Source organism: Trachinotus anak, unplaced genomic scaffold, assembly GCF_046630095.1.
Source record: "Trachinotus anak isolate AG129_WGS33_773 ecotype Australia unplaced genomic scaffold, CSIRO_AGI_Tana_v1 ptg000013l, whole genome shotgun sequence".
Taxonomy (NCBI): domain Eukaryota; kingdom Metazoa; phylum Chordata; class Actinopteri; order Carangiformes; family Carangidae; genus Trachinotus; species Trachinotus anak.
The window spans coordinates 15,810,083-15,832,304 of NW_027273864.1; the positions used below are offsets into that span (position 1 = coordinate 15,810,083).

Here is a 22,222-nt window from a genome sequence, read left to right on the forward strand (position 1 = left end):
CTGGAACAATAATATCATAACTGGACCTTAAATATACATTGTTCTTTGACCCTAAACAGAATATAATCTCCACTCTGTCAAAGATACAAAGCAGAGCCAAATCCTGACCCACTACAAGCTTAGTGCCCAGAAAATACCAAACCTCCCAATGTTAACCCCAGAGCAGAGAGCAGCAGTTCTCCTGGGTGAAGGGACAGCAGCTCCTCTGACCTGAGGGACTCACAACAAGATCCCCAAGATTAGAGATTTGTACCATAGTAAATGATTGTATCAAACTGTGTGAAATAATTTTGCATTATATTGAATTATATTGTATTTCATTGTGTAGAAATCAAACAGTGGACTGCATCAGTATGTCAGCATCAGTATATGACACACGTTTCTAATATGCATATGTAGGCTAACACGTAGTATTTGAATCATCTCCAGACTGCTTTGGCAACAGCATGTTTTTGTTCATGCCAATAAAGCTACTTGAATTGAAAGAGAGAGAGAGAGAGAGAGAGAGAGAGAGAGAGAGAGAGAGGAAATGTGACACACCCCCTGCTCTGCTGTTTGCGCCCCTCAGATCAACTATCGGATGGTTTCCTCACCAGTGAGGACCGCAGACAGGCTTTTCCGGTCATTTGGAGCTGGCCTCAATAGACAGGAGGGACCGCGGATCACCGCCGATCGCTGCTGCTGCTGCTGATGCTGTGATGAAGAGGAGGGTGACACTGTCCTGTGGCGGATCATCTCCAAGACTGGACTGTTGAAGACCCCCCCCCCACCCCCCCACCCTTCTCTCCTCCGATCTTAAGAAACCGACACAAGGTAGCGCACCAGCGGGCGGCACACTTCAGCCTGCTGGGACAAACGTGTCTGACACAGTGAGGAGATTTGATGATGGGATGTTGACTAGGAGGCGAATGAAACAGACAGCGCTGTGTTAGTAATCTTTCAGGCCGTATACAGACTGTTTTTATTCATTTGATGACGAGATTCATGTCGCTAATTCATTGCTTGTTATGGTGACAATTTTTGCTGAGCAGCCACAACTTTTTCACCCTGACAAGGCTGCTGCAGTGCTCCAGTGTCGAGCTACGGGCTTTAATGTCTTTTCAATCTGAATCATTTCACATGATCTTCAGTAAAACTGTGGTGATTTATTGATCTCTTGCAGCTTCAGGTGAACACATCCAGGCTCCTACAGTTTGTGGTCCTGACATGATGGGGGACTCACTCTGGATTTCTCATGGTGCCACCGGAGCAGTACTCAGGAGAAGGAGCTTTATCACCGTTCCACTTTTTGCTTTACTGTTATCAGCAGTGAGAGTCAGTGCGCAGTTAATAGGAAGCCTGGACTGCCACAAGACTTGTGTCTGCGCCAGCAATATTGTCAGCTGCTCCAAGATGAACCTAACCAACGTTCCCGGCGATCTTCCACAATATACCGCTGTTCTGGACCTCAGCTTCAACGCCATCACCAGGCTGCGCGCTGAGTGGACCCCTGTCAAACTCAGCAGACTGCAGAGTCTGCTGCTCAGCAACAACGGCCTCAATTTTCTGTCCTCTGAGGCATTTGTGCATGTGACAAAGCTTCAGTACCTGGACCTGTCCTCCAATCGCCTCCATCAGCTGGATGAGTTCATCTTTGAGCCGCTAGAGCACCTGGAGGTGCTGCTGCTGTATAACAACTGCATCTCTCAGATAGATCGCTCTGCTTTCTCTGGCCTCAACAGTCTTCAGAAGCTCTACCTGAGCCACAATCAGATTTCCCGCTTCCCCTTGGAGCTGGTGAAAGAGCGAAGCCGGCTGAAAACTCTTAGACTGCTGGATGTGTCCTCCAACCGAATCAAAGTCCTTCCCCTGCATGAGCTTCAGGCTCTGCCCGCCTGGATCAAGAATGGTCTGTACTTCCACAACAACTCTCCGCCCTGCAGCTGTGAGCTGTACGATGTGGTGGCACACTGGCACCTCAAGGAGCTCAGCTCTGCCACTGACTTCAAGAGGAACCACACCTGCGTGTTGCCAGGGCCGCAGAAAGAGAAAATGGCCGTACTGGATCTGAACAAGGTTCATCTGAACTGCAGCGAGGTCAGAATCACGGATGAAGAAGCCTATCTGGAGCAGTTCCTGGTGCTGAACTGTGACACCAGGCAGAAGGACATGCTGAAGAGTTGGGTGCTGCCTGGAAACATCCCACTGCCTTCAGCAAACAAGACCGCTGTGATGCGTTCTGACGGCAACCTCCAGATTGGGCCCCTGAGGGCAGAAGACTCAGGTGTCTACACCTGCTTTGCCACAAGTGACTCATTCAATGAGACAATATATTTAACTGTAGTGGTATTTAATTCCACCATGAATGGTGGACTGGAGAACCTAAAAACAGCCTACACCACCCTTGTTGGGTGTCTGGTGAGTATAGTTATGGTTCTCGTCTACCTCTATCTCACACCCTGCCGCTGTGCCTGTTGTCCAGGTAATGGCCTGGAGAAAAACGAACCCCAAGACAGCCTCCACTCCTCAACCGTCAGCATCTCTCAGGCACACGAGGAGACAGGGCAAGAAAGAGTGGAAGGTGGAGGCTTTCCCTACAGACATGTTGGCTTCCTGGAAATCAAGGACCAGCTGGAGCAGAACGGGAGGTTGAATCCAATAGGAGAGGAAGACGAGGAGTGGCAGGGGGATAACAGGGAGAGGAGGCGGTCAGACGCAGAGTCTGTCAGCTCTGCGTGCTCCGATACCCCCATGGTGGTGTAAGAGTCAGTGGCAGAGCCTGCAGGGTGAGACAGTGACGGGCTCCATCCATGCAGCTGCTCAACAGAGATTTGAAAGCTTTGAATGTGAGTGAGAGTCAAGCGTTAGCATCTTCCAAACAAAGTTAAAGCCTCAGTTAGCAGCACTATTTCAGTAGCATGTACTGTTGACATTTCCGTGCATACATTATCGCATACAGGACTGAAATTTAAATGTGATGACACAAAAATAACTGCGTTTTTGTGAGCATACATCACAAATTACTCCTTTCATTATCTCCCTTTTAAGTATTGGCTTACCCTGCAAGAAATCACTATGCAAGTAAAATACATTTTTGTGTTTGAAATATTGTTTATCATTGATGGAAGTCCCTCAGAGAAAAATGCTCACTATCAGCAGTAATTACTCAGAGACAAACCGCATGAAAACATTTTTCATGTTATTCCTTAGTTAAACTTTCTTCTAAATATCCTGAGGCTGCACTTTAGATAAAAGTTATCCAGCTTTTTTATGCACGGGGAATCTTGGCACTGCAAAGATGAGAAGTTTTAAAGATGATGGACAGTAGCTGCTGCCTGAAAGAGAAACACATTTTTATGCAGATCTCGCTTTATTACTGCTGCGAGTTGTTCAACATTTCGGCTTTATTTTACATTCCTGTTTGGTTTGGTTGGCCTTTACGGCACATGATACTGTAAGGATTACTCTTATGCAATTTTGTCATAGTTTAAATTATTCCAGACTTGAGTGTGATTTGATGCAAAATCTTTAAACCTTGTATGCAGGTCTGTTTTAAAAGCCATTTTTAATTCAGCATAATTATAGAAGCATCAACAGAATTTTGTGACACACTGTACTTTTGCTGCAATTCACTTTATCCTGGAATCATCATTTAAATTTTTTTTTTTTTTTTTTTAAAAAGGTGAAAAACAAAACATAAAAAACCAAAGGTTTTCTGACACACACACACACACACGCACGCACTGTAGTTGTAACTGAAACTGATGTCTAGTTGTTTACATCAACACAGATATAATTATTGATTACTACCAGACAAATTTACATGACATTTTGATTTAAGTTAAGCCAGTTATTTCATCATGATACTTATGACCAGGTTGCAATGCAAAACTGCAAAACACATTTTTAATATGGATGCGCTCCAGTTGTGTAGAATAATTGCCTCTAGTTGTTAGACTAAAATTTTGATCCCCTGATTGCAACACAACTGCTTATTCTAACCATTATTATGTCAAGAGGAAGCTTCTTTCAGAGCATCTGTGTACAGCATCATCACGAATTGACTCATCAGTATATTAACATTACCTGAGGGGTCTGCAGAGATATCACAGCTTCTAGCTCAGAAAAAAATAAGTATCATAATAAGCTAAAGCACATTTAAATAACATAAACAAACATTCCACAAAGTCCCACAGCTGTCCTGTCAGTGCAGCTGCTGCAGATTTTTTTTCATGTTGAAAAATACTGACAGTTATTGGAATTCTGTTTTAGGTTGGATTTTCACAGTGAGTTCAATTTCCAAAAATAAAATCTACAATTAGGCTGCAGTTAAAAAAATACAGTTCAGAGTGGGATTCAGACCAGTAACAAATGTAGCTCCTGCCATATTGGATAGTTAATAGCAGCCAGAAAGGATCGCCCAGGGGAAGCAACTTAGAGCGAAGACCATCTACTGAATGCTTCTGGGCATTAGTGCCCAACCCAGAGCAAATCAACAAATGCCAGCCAGCCAGAAGTCTCATAAACACAGTCAGAAATAGCAGCTTGTAGCGCAGCCAACACACAGGCTGCCTAACACAGCTGAAATGTAAATATAGAAGTGGCAGCTTTCAAACACATCTTAATTTTAGTTACATTGCTAAAATACCTTGAAATTGTTGATTTCAGAGGCTCATATTATAACGTGAACCAAAGCTGCTTTTCATTCTGTATACACACAGATAAATGAGGAAAAACTGACACATGAACTGAAACTAAATTCTCTTGAACTCACAAATAAATGACGTTTTACTCATACTCAATTCAGACCGCTCATTACAGATAACACACATGCATGAGAATATGACAGTGAAGCAGCTCAACAGCAAAATACCCGAGTCCCAGATAATAGATGTAGCAATGGACAGTGCTTTTGTTTTGAAATAACAATAATTTTATATCCTCTCAGTTCTCATGGTGCTTTTTCAAAATAATGTAGGTGAATCAACACCTTAATTAAATGTCCTTATGAGATGTCTGAAAATCATTGTGAGCATTGTCTAATAGTATAATGTAGCAACACATGCTGAGGAACTGAATTAAATTATATCTCTTAAAGGGGCACATATCTACTGTATGCTATTGTTGTACATATTACTCCTATAACCAAAGACTGAGGTACATACATACATACATTGACAATTAATAACATACATGTTCAGTGTTTACAGTCAGTACAGCTGTATTGTCATTAGTATGTTGAGGTAGTATTTCTGTGTTAAGCCACAAACTTAGATTTTAATATATGCAATCCTGTGGACTTACTGTATTTCATTATTTGTTGTATTATATCTTGTCTGTTCATGTATTGTTCCTGCATTTCATAAACTACAAAAGTATGGAAACAAAGAGTGAATGATCTCCACTGTATCCTGTGAGGTGACTGCATTAAATCTGTCAAAAAGAGCTGCAGGTACAGATTTTTTTTAAAATACACTGATACAACATCTTTATCTTAAATATAAAGCTACAACCAGTTAGCTTAGATTTGCATAAAGACTGAAAACAGCTAGCTATAACACAGCATAACTCATTTGTTTCAGCTGTAACAAAAAAATGATTCAAAATCACAAGTGTAAAAAGGATGTTTTTATGTTTATGAGATTATGTATGACTGTGACTATTTCTTGGCCTGGTGTAGTAACTTTACCTCTTTAAAAACCAGTACTTGTCATTTTTAGACTTAAGTCTTTATGCTGCTTAAACAAACAGATATGAAGTGTTGATTGATGAGCTTTAGAGGTGCTTGGGGGTGGATTTTATTTCACTGGACTGAACTACCTGTTTCCAGTCTTTGTGCTAAGCCAACCAGCTGCTGACTGATTAGCTTAGCTTCACTTTGTGAGAGATGGGAATGACACGTAACAGAGGTGTGCAGCCAGACTCGATGACACTGATGTACGTGGTCAGTGCCGGGGCAACCCTGTAGCTTCATTTTACTGTACAGACATTAGACTGGTATCAGTCCTCTCATCTGACTCTTGGCAAGAAAGCAAATAAGTGACTTTTCCAAAGAAAATGTATTCCTTTGACTTCATAATGTACTAGATGAAACCTGATGATGACCTGATCTTGATCTTGAAGATCAGGATTCAGTGTCTTTATTACACTAATGACACAGTCTTGTTCGCTTGAGGGTGAAATGGGAGACCACACAGATCGCTGGAGCAGAAATTGTTCACCCAGGGAGTCATATTTATTGCACCTGTCCCTCAGACTTACTTTCTTCTGGCAACGTTCATTGTTGCAGGCTTTTCACCCTTATTTGGATCGCTGACCACGGGATCTCCCTGAGCAGTGAGCACTGGTCTGGTCTGCTTGCTTCAGAACAGACAGAGAACAGTCAGTTGAATCAGCATTAGACTGGTCTCAGACAACCTGATGTTTGAAGTAAAATTTAGGTCTCAGATTTCAATTAAAAAATCTCCTCATGTTGTGTCGTCGTAGCAGTAAGCATAAACTTGTCATTCTGCAGAACACACTACATCACATTTCTTATATTTGTGACTATTTGCGGAATCGTGACTCTAAGTTCTTTTTTTTTTTAAATACAAATTCTCCTTTAATAGTGTAAATGCTTAATGTTAATTTTGTTATATTGTCATTAGTATGTTGAGGTTTTCTGCATTTTCGTGTCACAAAATCTTCACCTTGACGTTGTGCTGTTATAGCAGTAAGCATAAACATTGATGACATTACATGCTACACCTTATTAAGCCATGGGACAGTGCAGCATTTGTCCTGAATCATTATTTAAGGGAGTTAATTTTTGTATAGTCATTGGTCCGTCTTTGTGACAGATGCTGCAGTGAAACATCACCTGCTGCCCTGCAACTCCTCCGCTGGATGAATGATTGAAGAGGTCTGCAGTCATGTCCACGCTCCCTGTTTCACTAGCTGCAGTCTCATGTTACCATGTTTACCCACAGTACATGCAACATCAGCCAGGTGTGTGTGGCTAGATTCAACCATTGGGGAAATGCAGCACAACATTACAGTATTGAATTCAGAGTTTAAAAGTATTTTGTTATTAGAAGGAATGGAAAACACCAGTCCAAATGATGTGTGAGTAAGAGTTATGAGAGGGTTAATGATAGCTGATCTGTGTGTTGATGCACATGTTTAAATAGAAAGGAGCTGAATGACGCATCCCCTCGGATATTAAATCACAGATTATAATTAGAACAAATGCAGCAGCCTAAAGAAAATCTCAGACCGCTGAACATCACAGATGGTGTGAATGTAAGTCAGCGCCTGCTGACAATGAATGAGTGGCTGACTGTGACTGTGTTTTAAAGACTGAATTCTAAGTAAGATGACTCATCCTCTCCTCAGGCCCCTCCCAGGAGAATCACATGAATGGTGAAGTGACTGAATGTGCAGGTTAGTGAGTCTCCTGCCATCTAGTGGCCACCCAAACCCCGAAACATACTGGAGCGTAACATTTGGACTCACCCTTGCCTTTACAGAATATTCTAAGAAGACTTTACAAGCATTTGAATTCCTCCTCCACAACAAAGACATACTGACTTAAGGGTCAGAAAGGCAACATTTTATTAGTTTCATTCACAAATATGAATTCTTTCTTTCAAGATAATTCGTTTTGCAGTGAATCTTGGTTATAAAAATAAAGTCAATCACTTCCTAATATCTCAGCCTCTCCTAGACTGACAAAGATGTCAGCCTCCAGGCCCATCTCTTCACATATGTATTCACACAGCCTGAGCAAAGCCCACCATGTTGTTGCCTATGTCGAAGGCTGTGTAGAATTGCCGCATGAAGACCTCACCCAGGATCCAGGTGCCAGGTGCAAACCCCGTCCTGCACCCAGATGCAGACTGAGGAGAGAGGAGAGAGAATGTGACTGGATTAACCAGCACATTATATAAATACCCACACAGACCCACCTGGCAGACATAAAGGGTTTATATGTTGCAGCTAACAGCTTTATTCATTGTTTCTCGCCATTTTGGAGGCTACAGTCTGTGCTTCTGTTGAACTGTATTGTGTTTTATACAAAGAGGTGTTTCTGCTGTGTAGCCTACCCTCATTGATTTAAATACAGTGGATAAAGTAACCTCTCTGAATAACACAGTAGAAAACAGTACACACAGTATAAACCTTCATGTAGGCAGGATTCATTACAGGACGTTTGTATTAGACTACATTAGTCTTAGCTAGTTTTTTCCTAATAAACTGGCCACTGAGTGCACTGCACATAGTAACAATGTCACTTGAATATATACAGTTAGTGGACCAGCTCTTGCTTGTATATTACCCTTATCATCGTTTGTTCTGTGCACTGATCAGAACAAGCACTGGCTGAGCGCTGGCTTCAGTGTTTTCACATGTCAACATATTTAAACATACTTTAAGGTGATTCTGGTTTTTGATTTATTATTTAGTATTCAAAACATAATAAAAACATCTTTTGGGTTGCCAGGTTGTTAAAAACCCCTTTGCTTGGTGTTTATCATCTTGTAAAGTAACATGATTTGTCTTTTATCTGACTCTTTAATTCAACAATAAGACCCCTCCCTCAACCACTTAGCACCGGAAAGGAGCTGCAGAACATCCTATCCATAATCCAATTATCTGTTTAGTATGTCAAAGGGTTATGGATGTCTCAGTTTAAAGTTGTAAATTTTGTAAAGTGGTTAATAGATTTAAGTATTTTCATTGTATGTGTATTATTTATTTTATTTTTTATTTTTTTTGGATGCAACTATTTTTCAGAATCAAGAATTAAGAAGAATTAAAGAGCTAAAAAGATAAAAAAAAAAAACCAACTTGTTCCGGTGGAGGATATACACCACCCACATGAATTTCTAAAAGCTTGACAACCCTCTATGTTGTCCTTCTTAAAGGATTATTATGATTTATATATCACCAGGTAAACTAACTCCTAACAATGGCTTATTAAATGATTTATCAGCAGTGATAAAGCCATTAGTTAGAACTATCAACTCTTCTTTCTAAAGTGGTGTCAAATATCATTCTGTGTTTGAAATACAAACCTTCATGACATATGCTGATGGAGGAAGAGAGAAGCTGTAGCCGTTTATGTTGAACACAATGTCCGGCAAGAGATTCATGTAACTGCAGCTGACAGCAGCCTGTGAGATGCAACATGTTTCGGATTTAAAACTTGGACAAACTCAACATATTTAATCTTATGTTCACTAACAGAAAAACCACTGAAAACACTCACATCACCATACTGGCCTGGGGAGGCTCCCAACCAGCCGTTGATGTTGTTAATGTCTTTGCTCGGGCCGATGATCAGAGAAGTACCAGAGTCCACGACTGCCTCACAACCTCCAGAGCATGCAACTGTGTTCCCATTAATGGTGACGCTGAAACATAAAGGACGTATCAATAAGTAGACATCAGTTGTGTACATAATGATCAGCATTAAATAGAAGAAGAGAAACCCCAAATAATGTCATGTATGAAGTGGAGAATTCATACTACCTTTGTATTTGGATGTTCCAAAAGTTAGTGGCATGGTACAGTGGGATCCAGTTAATGCCTCCAGTGTAATATGAGGGGTCTGTTCCTCCCAGAATCAACACACTGCCCTCTGCAGAACTGGGGGTATGGAGATTGTTTGTTTGAAAAAAGAAAAACAAAACACAACAATAAACATAAAAAGCTGTATTCTATATGACAGAATAAATACAAAAATACTTATTTGAGACTGAATTATTTTTGCTCTCCATGACTCAAATAAGACCTCACCTGCTCAGGTACATGGAGAACATGTTCTGGGGGATTTTTCCCTGGTTCCACATGTTGTCAAATATAGGTGTGCCTCCATCAAGGGACATGCCAGGGAAAGCCAGACCAAGAATCCCATCCCAGGGCACAGATCCCAGGAAGACTGCCTCAGTTTCAGTGAGGCCAAACACCTGGTGCTCCACATACAGATCACTTATCTGATAGCATATGCAAAATGTTAATGTTCACAGTCCAATATCTGTGATGATGGTACATCAGATGTTTGTCGTGGATGTTTTATCCTCACCTTTATGCTGTCATATCCTGTACTCCCTGCTACGAATCCACTGTTGTATGAGATGTAGAAAGGGTTTACACCAGCCTGAAAAGTGGAGGATGCTGAGCTGTTGAACTTTGCGTGACTGTCTAAAGGGAGAGAGACAGAGAGAGGTAAGTCCTAAATGAAAATACAGTTTTATTACTTTTTGCTTACACCCTTTGCTTCAATGACTAAAAATGGGTAGTGTAGTGAGTCATTATTTGCTGATTATTTTCTCACTTAAAGCTCTAAAAGTTGTTCTTAAATAGTGAAAAATTCCCATTATGATTTCCCATGGCCTCCAGTGGGGTGAAATTGCTTGTTTACTCTGACCAACAGTGCAAAACTTGAATACATTAAGTTTACTTTCCTATATGACAAAGATAAAGTGTCACATTCTCAAATTTTAGAAGCTGGAACCTGTAATTTGTGGCATTTTTACTTAAAAAATGATAAATATGGGATTTTCACTATATCAAATTATATCCATTATCATTATACTCACCACAAACAGAGCTGGTGCAACTTAATGTGGGAACCCACAGGTCAGAGGAGCCGGTGTCAAAGAGAACTTTAAAGAACTGAGGTGGAGTCCCAATGCCAATCACGCCATAGTATGTGGTCTGTGCCCAAGATCAGATCATTTAGTTAGTTCATGTATTTCTGGATTGCACAGGGCAGAGTATACAGTGGTTTCCTGCTACTCACATCTGGGTCAAAGGTCATGGGCACAACACTCTGCTCATTCCTGGGGAGAAACTTTGCAGAGGGGTTATATGGAAATGTCCTCCTGTACTCTTCAAACAGGCCTCTCTCCTCCAGCCGCTGCCTGGCTGATTTCCCTCTCATCAAGGGAATCCTGCGCAGACAAACTGGATCCATTAGCGGCACATAAACCCTGCAGCACATTCATTATTTTGGCACGGTTTATCCAACATCTCAGAGCTTAGTCACAAACATTTTTGAGAATATGTCAGACCTCATAACTTATCCTAAAAAGGAGTTTCAGCCTGGACAGGGCTGTGAGCCAGAAAATGTCAAGAACTTGTTTCGCCTCAGCGGGACGCAGGGTTGGTGTCGTTCTCTTTCAAAAAAAGGTCACTGATTGTTCAAGAACAAGACCAAAAGTCTCAAAGAACTGCTAGGGGCCCCCGGACAGTGAAATCAGTGCAAAGATGTTGAAACCCTGAGCAATACTGACAATTTTGTTATTCATAAAGCCTCACCAGTAGTAGAGCTAAATATGAGCGAGTGTTGGACAGACACAGACTCATAATGACTTCTCACTGTTCAGGCATCTATGGAAAAATTGCAGCAAGTGTCACCTGATGAAAAAAGCAGTTAAATGCTTGATGTTTGATTACTTTTATTACCAACGGTTGTTGGTTCTGTAGGAGCAGCACACCATCAAAAATGATTTAGGTTCTCTGCTGTTCAGAGATTGTGGCATGATGTCTGTATTAGTGTTTGGTGGTTTCTTCCTCTCGTAAAGAAAATCTGAACTGGAAACTATCCTCATCCTAACAAGTAATTTGGTCTGTTAATAAGCTCTAAACCTTTTTCTTCAAAGTAGTGAAAAAAACTGCTGGTTGAGATCAAATTGATGGCGCTCACTTCTAGAAAATTTCGACAAAAACCATATGTTGTAAATTGACCTATTTGAAAAAAATTTTCATAGTTTTAAAAAAAGTCAAGACTAAATCTAACATTAAATAATATTTAGATACATGTTTTTGCAGTGTAATCTTACATCTGTGTTGTTTTCAAATGCACACCATGTTTGATTATTTTAAATGAATTATAAATCATTTAAAAAATAATAATTATAATAAATCTCAGAGAGCGTCACCATTGTGAATTTCTCACCCTTTCACCTCTCGATTATTCACTTTGAGATTTTATAGCTAATGACACTGTAAAAACAAATACCACTCTCTGTTATACCATATTTTGACCTTAGTAAATATATTGAAAGTTTGCTGTATATCTTACCTGAGGAGTCCCTGTGAGACAGCCAGAAAGGCCAGCAAGACAAAGGCAGACTTCATTATTTCCAAAATGACCCCATACACTTCTCACACAAGGGTAGGTGAGGTGTTTAAGTGGTGTATATATATATATAGATGTAGTCTCAGCTCCTCCCGTTTACAGAAACACTCATAACAGCTGAACTGATAAGAAACCACTTAACAGAGAATTGAACAAGCTAAATAAGATTAAAGAAAAAACAAAAGGCACAGAGTATGTTCTTAATGTCCTTTAATCTCCTGTCAGTCCATATACAGTCATGTACTGTACCTTAACTCAGTTATTGATTTAAAATAAACTCAGCCCAGAGTCCAACAACACTCCTGGCTTAATTAAAAGCAATGTGTTGAAAGTTCTTTGGATTTCTGAGTGGACAGGCTGTCTACAGTTTCATCTATTCTTTAAACTGTTTCTGTTCCTCCTTGTTAATAATTTATCCATATAAACAGCACCTTTGTCTCAAGCCTGTAAGAATTACATCAACATTCAGAATAAAAGATTTGAGATGATAAATAACACTTTAAATGCTTTTTGATAAGGACATGTTAAAGACCTGCAGCCTTTTCTTACCGTATCAATTTTAACATTCACATACAAACTCTTTGATCTAATTATTTGGTATTAGTCTGCATATTAAAAGACCTGTCAATCAATCTGAGAGGTCTAACCTACTATTTTAATTTGATGTTGTGGAATCAAACAGATTAAAAAACCAATGCCTCTTATTGTTAGGCTTTGTGCCTTTCAAGTGTTTGAAGTTACACAAGGTCAAGTTCACAACACCACAGACAGAAAGAGGTTGACCTACACACACTTAATTTGCCATGGTCAACTAAAACAAATCTGCAGATTCATTTCAGGACCTTGTTGTATAATAAGTGGTGAAAGGCAGGTGAGGTCTGACTTTTCCCACGCTGTTTCTGTTGACTCTTCTCATCTACTGCTAAGCAAAGTGTTATTTAACTTTTAAGGTCCCTCAGTACTGAACCATAGTTTTCTGTCTATATTACTTTATATATTTATATTACTGTACTTTATGTTGTAATAGATTTAATTCACTTTTTAATTTTGGTTCTTTATGTGGGGGTTGTCATCAATATATACATTGGTCTTTAATCCAAAATCTCTTTTCTTTTGTTGCTGCCGCTATATCCAAAAGCTGTTTCCACATAAAGCGGTTTCTTAAGTGATGTAAATGTGTTAATGGTTTTTAAAAAGATAAAGATGTAAATACTGGAGACCTAATGATATTGACTTTGGTCTTTAATGTCTCATAATGAATTTCTCGGCTGTCAACCATAAATCAACTGGATAAGCTTATCACATTACTTCAAAAAATAAAAAATACTGATACTATATCATTTCCCCCCTCTAAACACGTCCTGTTTGATATCGCTCCATCCAACTCTGCCCTCTAGAGGACAGAGTCAAATCTCTCCTTAACACACATCTTCACTCAGACGTCACAGACTTTACAGAAAAAAAGACATAGCATCAGAAAGCATTTCTAAAATAGCTTCTTTATTTAAGCACATATTTAATGTAATTTAAAATATCAATATAAAATACTACAGGATATAAATATGAAGAAATATGTTCAGTGCAAATCTAAATGGTACTCACCGCAGTTCCTCTTTGATTAATTCCTTGAATGAGCAACAGCTTCTCATTGTGCACTCATAACTTCACAGTTCATTAAAGCTTGTTGCAGGTAAATGTGAGACTTGTTTTGTGAGACAACAGAGTTCATGAGTTTTCTTTCTTCCTTACTTCTGTGTTGATGGGATGACCTGAAAAACTCAATATTTTTCACATGAGCCAGGATTCACAATCAAAACATGTTCAGACACTGAGTCCAGAAGATTTGAAAAACCTAAAATAAATAAATAAATAAGTTCAGAACAGAAATGTTTAAAAAGTTCATGTTATCTGATGTCAATTATAATAAAAAAAAAAAGCTTACTGGATTCACGATGACATTAAACATACCATTCAGGTAAACTACAGTGTAACAGTGAGCTGTCAGTGGAACAAGAAGCTTTTTTTAGAGCATGATCTTACTGATCAGTGTACAAAGTCAACAACTGGATTTTATGAATAAGACTGTTACATTCTATCAAAAGATGCTTTTTAAAATCTTAAATTCTGTAAAGTGTATCTAGTTTTGATTTTACAACTCACTAATAGTACACAAATGCAGCACAGGTTGTTTAGGTGTTGCAATCAAATGGTCTTTATCTAATATCATGTTTTAAACTCAAATTCATTGACAGATTTCTGTCAGTAACATGCAGCACTGTTTTCTACAACACAGGGAAAAAAAGAAAATCCTTGAATTTATGGCGACTGGAGGATAAAATCAGTTTTTAGTTTCTAGCTTTACATGGAAGCGATGCACATTTATACACATTATCTGAACTTTCGATAACGTAAATTCTTACCATTCTGTCATTGTCCTATCATCCTTGATTAAACTACTAGCATTAGTATCAACTAAATTATAAACTCAACATATGTGACAGCACAGCTGACCACATACTGTATGAGGAGGTTAATCCATTGCCTGTTTAACCAGTGCTCCTTCTGATGAGTATTTATGTCACCTGAATCTACTCTTCCCAGAGCACAGCTTTGGCACTGTGCATTAATCCCACATCCTAACCCTAACGCATTACACTACACATTACTGCAACACAAATGTCACTAATTTTCATAAATCTAAACATATTATCTAAAACTTTCCATGTAAAGAAAGCTACGTGGGTTGGACAAAGTGAACATGGAGATACCCTGCCAATTTCATGTTTATGAGAAATACCACTTTAAGCATTGTCCGATCCAACCTTCATTGTTACTGTTACTGTTTCTTACAGCAGTTTTCCCATATCTGACATGATATCTTCATTTTTGGTACTTAATTTGCAGTGTTTGCAACTAATGTGTCAGTGACTCAAGGAAAGACCACCAGGCCTCCTGCGCCTCTGTAAGGTGCCTTACAGCACTGTAAAAACCTACCTGTCATTAGATCTCTATTAAAACTGAGACATGCTGCTGAATGCCATGTACTATGGTTGAAGACAACTTGGGAGACCTAATACTGTATTATTGACATTAGTGTTATTGACATTGTGATGGAAGATAACTAAGTACATTTATTGAAACACTGTACCCAATTACAATTTGATGGTACTTGCTCGAGTATTCATCATTTTATGATACTTTATAGTCATATAAATCTAAATGTCTAAATTTTAAGAGGAAATATTGTACTTATTTTTACTCTGCTACATTTAAATAAGCTGTAGTTACACGTTACTTTGCATATTATGATTTTAAACAAAAAACCTGCCAACACTTTATGAAGTACAATGGAGTTATTGATTAAACTACACAAAGCAGCAGAAATGAAACAAAATGAAACGCTTCTTGTGTTATGCATTAGTAATAACACTCCACTTATTTAACATATAACACTCTGAATAACAAGCACTTTTACTTTTGAAACTTAAGAACATTTTTATCCTGTACTTGTCTTGAAATTTCAATTGCAGGGCTTTACTTGCTATAAGGTATTTTTCTTGCTTTTTTTTTTTTTTTTTTTTTTACTTAATCAAAGGAACTGAGTACTTTTTCCATTGCTGGCTCTGACTGTCTGGCTGTTTGTTGAGATTATAGCGAAGCTGCAAAACTGCTTGTGCATTTAAGACAAACACTGAAAAATTATTTGTAATTTTGTTAAAGTCCCAAAATTCCTGACAAATTATTCCAACTAGGAAAGTTGGATCAGCAAGACGGCCCAGTAGTCAAAAGTGGACCCTCACCACAGCTGACAGAAAGAACCTAACATATTTGCATAAGCACTCTTAAATATAATGTTAACTACTTCACCAATATTTCCCACAGGGCTACTTAATTTAAGGAATGTTTAATCTTCTACTCTCTTGCCAGCTTTCAAGTTCAACCCAATACTCTATGTGTGTGGTGGTCTTAAACATTTTAATACATACCTAAGTGCGTTGTTGAGGCCATCTTAATACTGTACCTGTGGAACAGGAGCAGGTTCAGCCGTGGTGCGACTCAAACCTGTTACACCTCACAGCTCCAGGAAACCTTGAATCCCAGCTGTGGCACTGTGTGGACGCCTGGGGCTGCAGTGAAGCTACTCAGGTCCCTTTGGTTTGGAGACGAAGCAGCGATGAAGAGCGGTAGCACTGCCTCGATGATATACATCCTGCAGCAGATTCTGACTCAGTGACAGCAGGACACTCTTCCCTTTGCTTTCATGTGCAGTTTGAATCTTTAAAAAACAGTACGTAAATCAGATCAACATATCAACTAAAGATTAGGATTCCCTGTACAGGAATCTGGCAATCTGTTCTCTTCTGTTGCGCTTCCTGTTCTTCCTTTTTATGGCAAATAAAGCAGATGCTGTCTCACTGTCTCAACCTCCTCTCCGACTCAGGATGAGACACGTTTGAAGTCTGGACCTACCACAGAGATCTTCTTCAAAACTCCAATGCAAGAACAATAAGCAAATAAACAAATGAACACTGCTCCTTCTCAAGCTGGCGCAGACGCTGAACCAATACTCTGCCAGAGCCAGATGAGAAAGATGAGTGGGGTCGTCAAATGCTGCTGTTCTTCCGCTGAGAGGCCGTCTGGTGGAGACAACCATGGTGATCTTGGTAGAGCTTGGCAAAGTGCAGCGTGGCAAAGCAGAAGGATGAGCACTCTGCTAGTTCTCAGCCACACCTCCAGACATAAACAGGCCAGAGGCGACTGAGGAATAAGCCACATATCTGAAGAGACACAGTGACTCTAGATTTTGCCTTTGCAGATGCACTGAAAAAAGTATTCTAGTATGGCCAAATTTCACATGAAAAGCTCTTCACAAAGATGTCATTCAACAAATGATGAACATGAAAACACAGAACTGAGAAGCTGTCTTCACTTGATTCAAACACTTCCTCTCCTCTCTGCTGGGAAGGCTCCTGCTGTCAAAGTGATAAAGCCTTTAGAGTTTGATAGACAATTCCAAGAACAGAAAAGGTCACAAAAGCTGTCTTCCGAGGCACTTGTGTTTCCCACGAAAGAGTAAATTTATTGAGACAAAATCTATCAAGTGCATGCTGCACTTTGCGTTTTTTTTTTTTCTGACAGTTAGGTATACTTCTTAGGCCCATGAGCATTGATGTTGTCCATTTCTCTCTCCAGATATCCTGAGTATACAGAACAAATCTCTTTTTCCATTTGAAACACTGTACTCAAATCAAAGCACGAAAAAACAAATCATCAGTCCTTTCAGAGGAAGGCGTGTAAGGCCACTGCAGAACGGCCTCCGCACCTCTGATGCATTGAGAGGTGTGTATCACACAAGTCCACTGTAGTATGCAGTATTTTCTACTTATTGACTCCTTATCGGCTATTAGAAATGTGCATGGTCTACATATAGCTCTTAATTTACAGTTTACATCATTTTTTTTAACAGTACATGCTTTGTTGGGGTAGTATTTGTCATTAGTGGATTATAACAGGAGAAAAAAAAGTAAAGAATTTAATCAACCAATAACTGTTCAACCAAATTGAATGTGATGCTAATAAAACAACACAATTAAGGGGGAGGACACAAGAAAGGGCAACGCTGTAAAATATGATGCCATTCAAAACAAGGGACATACGATACATATTAACCCTGCAATGTTTGGGGTACTCAGTTTTGTTAAAGGGTTAAGAGGAGTCAGCTCCAACTCAACTTCATGCTAAAAACATTAGAGCTGAAATCATTAGTAGATTCATCAGCTGATTGACAGTAAATTGATCTGCAATTTGTTTTGTTTTTTTTTTTTTTAAAGATTGTCTATGTTAGTTTCAAGCAAAACATGTTGATGGTACAAGTTTGTTTGATGTGAATATTTTCTGCTTTTCTTCTATAATAAAGAATTTGAAGACATCACCTGTTTTATTGACCAAAAAATTAATTCAGAGAATAAGTTGAGGCTTAATGGAAATTGAAATCCTATCTAACAATATAATGCAGTCCAATATAACAGAAATAAACCATGGGATCAGATCTTAACAGTTGCAAAATCTCCTCTCTCAAGCTTTACAAAGGCAGAATTCTTCGTAAGACGAGTATATTGAACTGCATTATAATGTACAGGTTCTTGCTGCTTGTGTCCATCCCATACGAGAGCTTTGTGAAAACTGTGAAAAACAGACAGGATAAACTGCATTCATGTCACCATATAACATCACATAACCTCCAGATGTGGATCAGAAAGGAGCACTGACATTACTGTAATTCGTTATACTATAACCCTTAATGCTCTAATGTCAATTAAGGTATTTAAAAACCAACTAGTCTGTGGAGGCCAGATACCAGGATGACTATTATAATTACACTGTTGCTGAATTGTAGAACTGTTGGTACAAAGATCAAACCTGACAAATACAGCAAAGCCCTCATAATGAAAGGTTGAAATAGGAAGTATTGAAGACATTAGATTTTTACTTGGTCAGCAAAAAGTAATATAGATGCACATCTGGAGGATGTCTGTTGGTGAGCAATGGGTAAAGCTTCAGAGCAAATAGATATATGACCTTAATCAAGAGAAAATCTCAATGTACATTAGTTTGATTGAATTATTTTGTAGCCCAACACTGTTGTACAATAAACTTGTTGAGACTGACAGATTAAATATATGCTGGGTACAAATTAAATGAAGGCTAAATGCTGTGTTTTGGATCTTAATTTTTTTTTCTTATACTCAGACAATGCAGGAAAATGTATCAAAGAATTGTTTCTTTTTCAATGAGATAAGGCAACATATAGTAATGATTCACAGAACTGTGGTTTGCTCTCTCAGCAGAGTACCCTTCAAGTAACGTACATTAACATTGTACAAGTACATTAATTTGTAACTAAATAGCAAAGGGCAGCACGTCACGTGTATTATGTAATCATATCCATCAATTCATCAGAATGTATTCAATTCAATGTGACTTTCATTTCTATAAACCTTCAACAGGGTGAGACACAGGCTACCATGCAGGTCAGGAAAATAAAAATCAAAACCCCGTCATTTGCTCTTATTCTGTTTGTTACCATTACTTCTCCCTGTTTTTACAACTCACAGTTTAACAGTTCATGAGGGTGAAAAGACACATTTAGAATTTGCACTTTTTTTTTCATGATGCTCCTTTGATAATGACCATCACCATGTATTCGTCCTCTGATTTGGCAAAGGCTTTGGCAGAGGCATCCAAGAACTGCTGTGAGAACTCACAAGGGGGGAAAGCGTGAAGGACTCCTCCGTGGTCCTTGTCACGGCTGCCCCCCACAGGGAGGCTGATGATGCCGGCGGCCTCCTTCTGCGTCAGGTAGGATACCAGGTTCTTCAGTGGTCTCTCGGTGGAGCTGCTAGCATCCTGGACCCCTCCGTCTTTTCCGGGCAAGGCCAGGAGGATGGAGTATCCACCAAAGCCTGCAGCTTTGATGCGACGAGAGACTTCATCCAGCTTGGGCTGGTCCAGACGCAGGCGCTGGCTGATCTTCAGCTGGGATACTTGACCCCCTGTGGAGCCGTCCACCAGAAGACTGGTAGCCACTGCTATGTCTCCCTCCAGCAGGTGCAGTGATGTGGGAAAGCTGCTGTTCTTCAGCAGGAGGACACCCTCCCAGACCTGACTCAGCTTCTGTCCTCCAGCTGCCGCCTTAGACTGCTGGTTAGACTTGGAGGAAGAGGAGTTTGAAGGATGTTCTGAGCGATCCTCCTTCCTCACTGGGCTCTTAGATGAGTCATTGGCTTTGCGTTTGTGGTCCTTTTCTGAGAATGAGCCTGGCTCAGTTGGGCTAAGTGTTCTCCTTCTCTTGTCCCCAAAGCCAGTGTCCTGGCTGTTATGCCGCTCTCTGACAGGGGAGGGTCTCCCAGAGCGAGGCAGGCGTTCAGGGTCACTGTAGCGTCCCCCATCTCGGCTGCTCCCTCCAGGGCTGCGCTCTAGTGAGCTGCCATGCCGGCGTACACCATAGTCATTGCTGTCAGGTGATCGATCCAGCCGCCAGCCATCATCCAAATGTCTCCTTTTGCGGCTTAGATCTCTGCTTTGCATGTCCCGCTCATGATCTATTGACCAGGTTTCACGTGAACGCCTCTCCAGACGATCTATGGGATCAAATCCTGCTCCTCGCATCCTGTCGTGGACACCCAGTCCGGACCATTCAGCAGTGGAGTAGAGATCCCTGTCTCTGAAGCGAGCAGGAAGTGGAGGGGACCTCTCTCTCACTCTCACTGAGTCAGTAAGACGGTGAGCAAAGGGCTCAGGAACTAAGTCATAGTGTGGCAGGGGGAGAGGGAGCTGCATGAACTGTTGCTGCTGGTAGCGGTGCTCTGTGTCTGCAAAGTCCACCCTGAGTCTCCTGTCAGGGCCGCCGAGAGGGAAGCCTCTCATGTGAGTACACGCAGCCTGAGCAGCATCCAGACTTTCATACTGGATGTAAGCCCACACCTCACCTTTCCTGTAGTCTATAGTCCTGATGGTGCCAAAACGGTCAAACTCCTTAGCCAGTGCAGCAAGTGGAACCCAGGGTCCTAGCCCCCCCACCCACAGCCTGGTTGTGGGTGTAGGTTTACCATAGCCGATTTTAATAGGGTTGTGGCCCACTACTTTCCCTGACATTGCTACTTTGGCACGATGAGCCATGTCAAGATTCTCAAACTTGATGAATCCGTAGGTGCTGCTCTGGCCCCTCACCGCCCGCTTTATATCAACCTCTGTTATCACCCCAAACCTGTCAAACGCCCTCCTCAGGTCACTCTCTGTCACACTGATGTCCAAATTGCCCAGAAACAAAGTCCTGTTTGCCCTCTGGTCATCTTCAGGGGTCATCAGTTCCTCATCACGGAAAACAGCGCATTCAGGGATGAACGGTGGTCTGTTTCTGGCCTCAAACATGGAAAACTCTCTCTCTCTTTCCAGATCTCTTATGTGGGGTGGCGGAGGAGGAGGGGGGAGACGGCCCAGAGCCAGCTGCTGTAACCGGTAGTCTCTGTACCCCAAACCAGTGGGAGACAGAGGTCTCTGAGAGTGGAGATGCCTGTGTCCTGATGGGAAACTGTCTTTAGAAACAGGGGAGCGGCTTCTACGTCTGTTCATATACACGGTCTCTATTTTCAGAGGCCGGTCGTACAGCACCAGCTTACCCCGGGCGTGTTTGGCCGCCCGGGCGTCGTCGGGCCTCCTGAAGTTCACAAACGCCACCCTCTCGTCGTTTTCTCGACTTATCTTAACACTCACGTCCCCGAACTTCTTAAACTCGTGAAACAGCCCGTCCTCTATCTCCTCGTCGTTAAGCTGGGAGCCCAGTTCACTTATTTTGAGAGTCTTGTACTCACTTTCGGGGTTAGACTGGGGTCGTGGGTCGCTGCGTGGACCGGACCTGGACGTTTCCGCAGCGATGTCAGCGCCAACGTGCGGCTTGTTCCCTGAAACAACTCCGTAGTCGTAGCTGCTTCCGGTCCGACTGGATGAATTGTGTCCGTCGGAGTCCCTCATGTCTCTTTTCTCGCCGTGTAAACTTCTCCTCGAAGAAGCGCCGCTTTGTGCGGAGCCGTTGCCGTTGTTGCTGCCAACCGTCGACAGAGCTCCGGTCTTCTTGCCGCTTGGGTGGCTCCCTCCTCGGTCTCTGCTATCATCTAGCGCCCGGGAGCGTTTCTTCACCGGTGATCGCTCTTTCCCCTTCATTTCCGAAAAAACACGATATCTGCAGTCTACAGACACCAATCTGTTTGGATGTACTCCCAGCAAGCGAAATCGACCTAAACTATCTGAACTTCTTCGCGGTTTTAACTGCACTCTCAGGGAAGCAATGTAACCGCCATGTTGGACTCAACTTGCGCTACTGTACAGGAAGTCCCGCCTCCGCGTCTGTAATAGAAGCTGATTGGCTGCGCGGGATGTCAATCATGAGCATCGGCCCACCGCCCGCCTATAATAAACAAGGGTGCGGCTCAGCTGCGGGGTCATGGTACAGTCCTGCAGGCAGAAGTTGACTTAAAAATGTCAGAAAACTGTGTCACACTGCAAGAGCAGGAAAAGCCGAAAAATGAAGCTTGCGTTTAATGTTCATCTTGAATGAAT

General features: G+C 41.0%; 2 protein-coding genes and 1 pseudogene across 2 annotated transcripts; 1 reads left to right on the forward strand and 2 right to left on the reverse strand.

Moving 5' to 3' along the window:
* The first annotated feature begins 533 nt into the window (after positions 1–533).
* Positions 534–3,650, forward strand: LOC139631092 (amphoterin-induced protein 1-like). The gene is made up of 2 exons (XM_071495058.1): positions 534–813; positions 1,163–3,650. Exon 2 carries the CDS (start codon positions 1,207–1,209, stop codon positions 2,740–2,742), a length of 1,536 nt encoding a protein of 511 aa, XP_071351159.1. The 5' UTR covers positions 534–813; positions 1,163–1,206; the 3' UTR covers positions 2,743–3,650.
* Positions 3,651–7,548: 3,898 nt separating this feature from the next.
* LOC139630629 (pepsin A-like) lies at positions 7,549–12,198 on the reverse strand. The gene is made up of 9 exons (XM_071494249.1): positions 12,050–12,198; positions 10,766–10,916; positions 10,563–10,680; positions 10,046–10,164; positions 9,760–9,956; positions 9,493–9,609; positions 9,230–9,374; positions 9,036–9,134; positions 7,549–7,856 (listed from the first exon to the last, which is right to left on the reverse strand). Exons 1-9 carry the CDS (start codon positions 12,103–12,105, stop codon positions 7,731–7,733), a joined length of 1,128 nt encoding a protein of 375 aa, XP_071350350.1. The 5' UTR covers positions 12,106–12,198; the 3' UTR covers positions 7,549–7,730.
* A 4,945-nt stretch (positions 12,199–17,143) lies between these two features.
* On the reverse strand, positions 17,144–21,981 carry LOC139630628 (RNA-binding protein 15 pseudogene; annotated as a pseudogene).
* Positions 21,982–22,222: the final 241 nt, after the last annotated feature.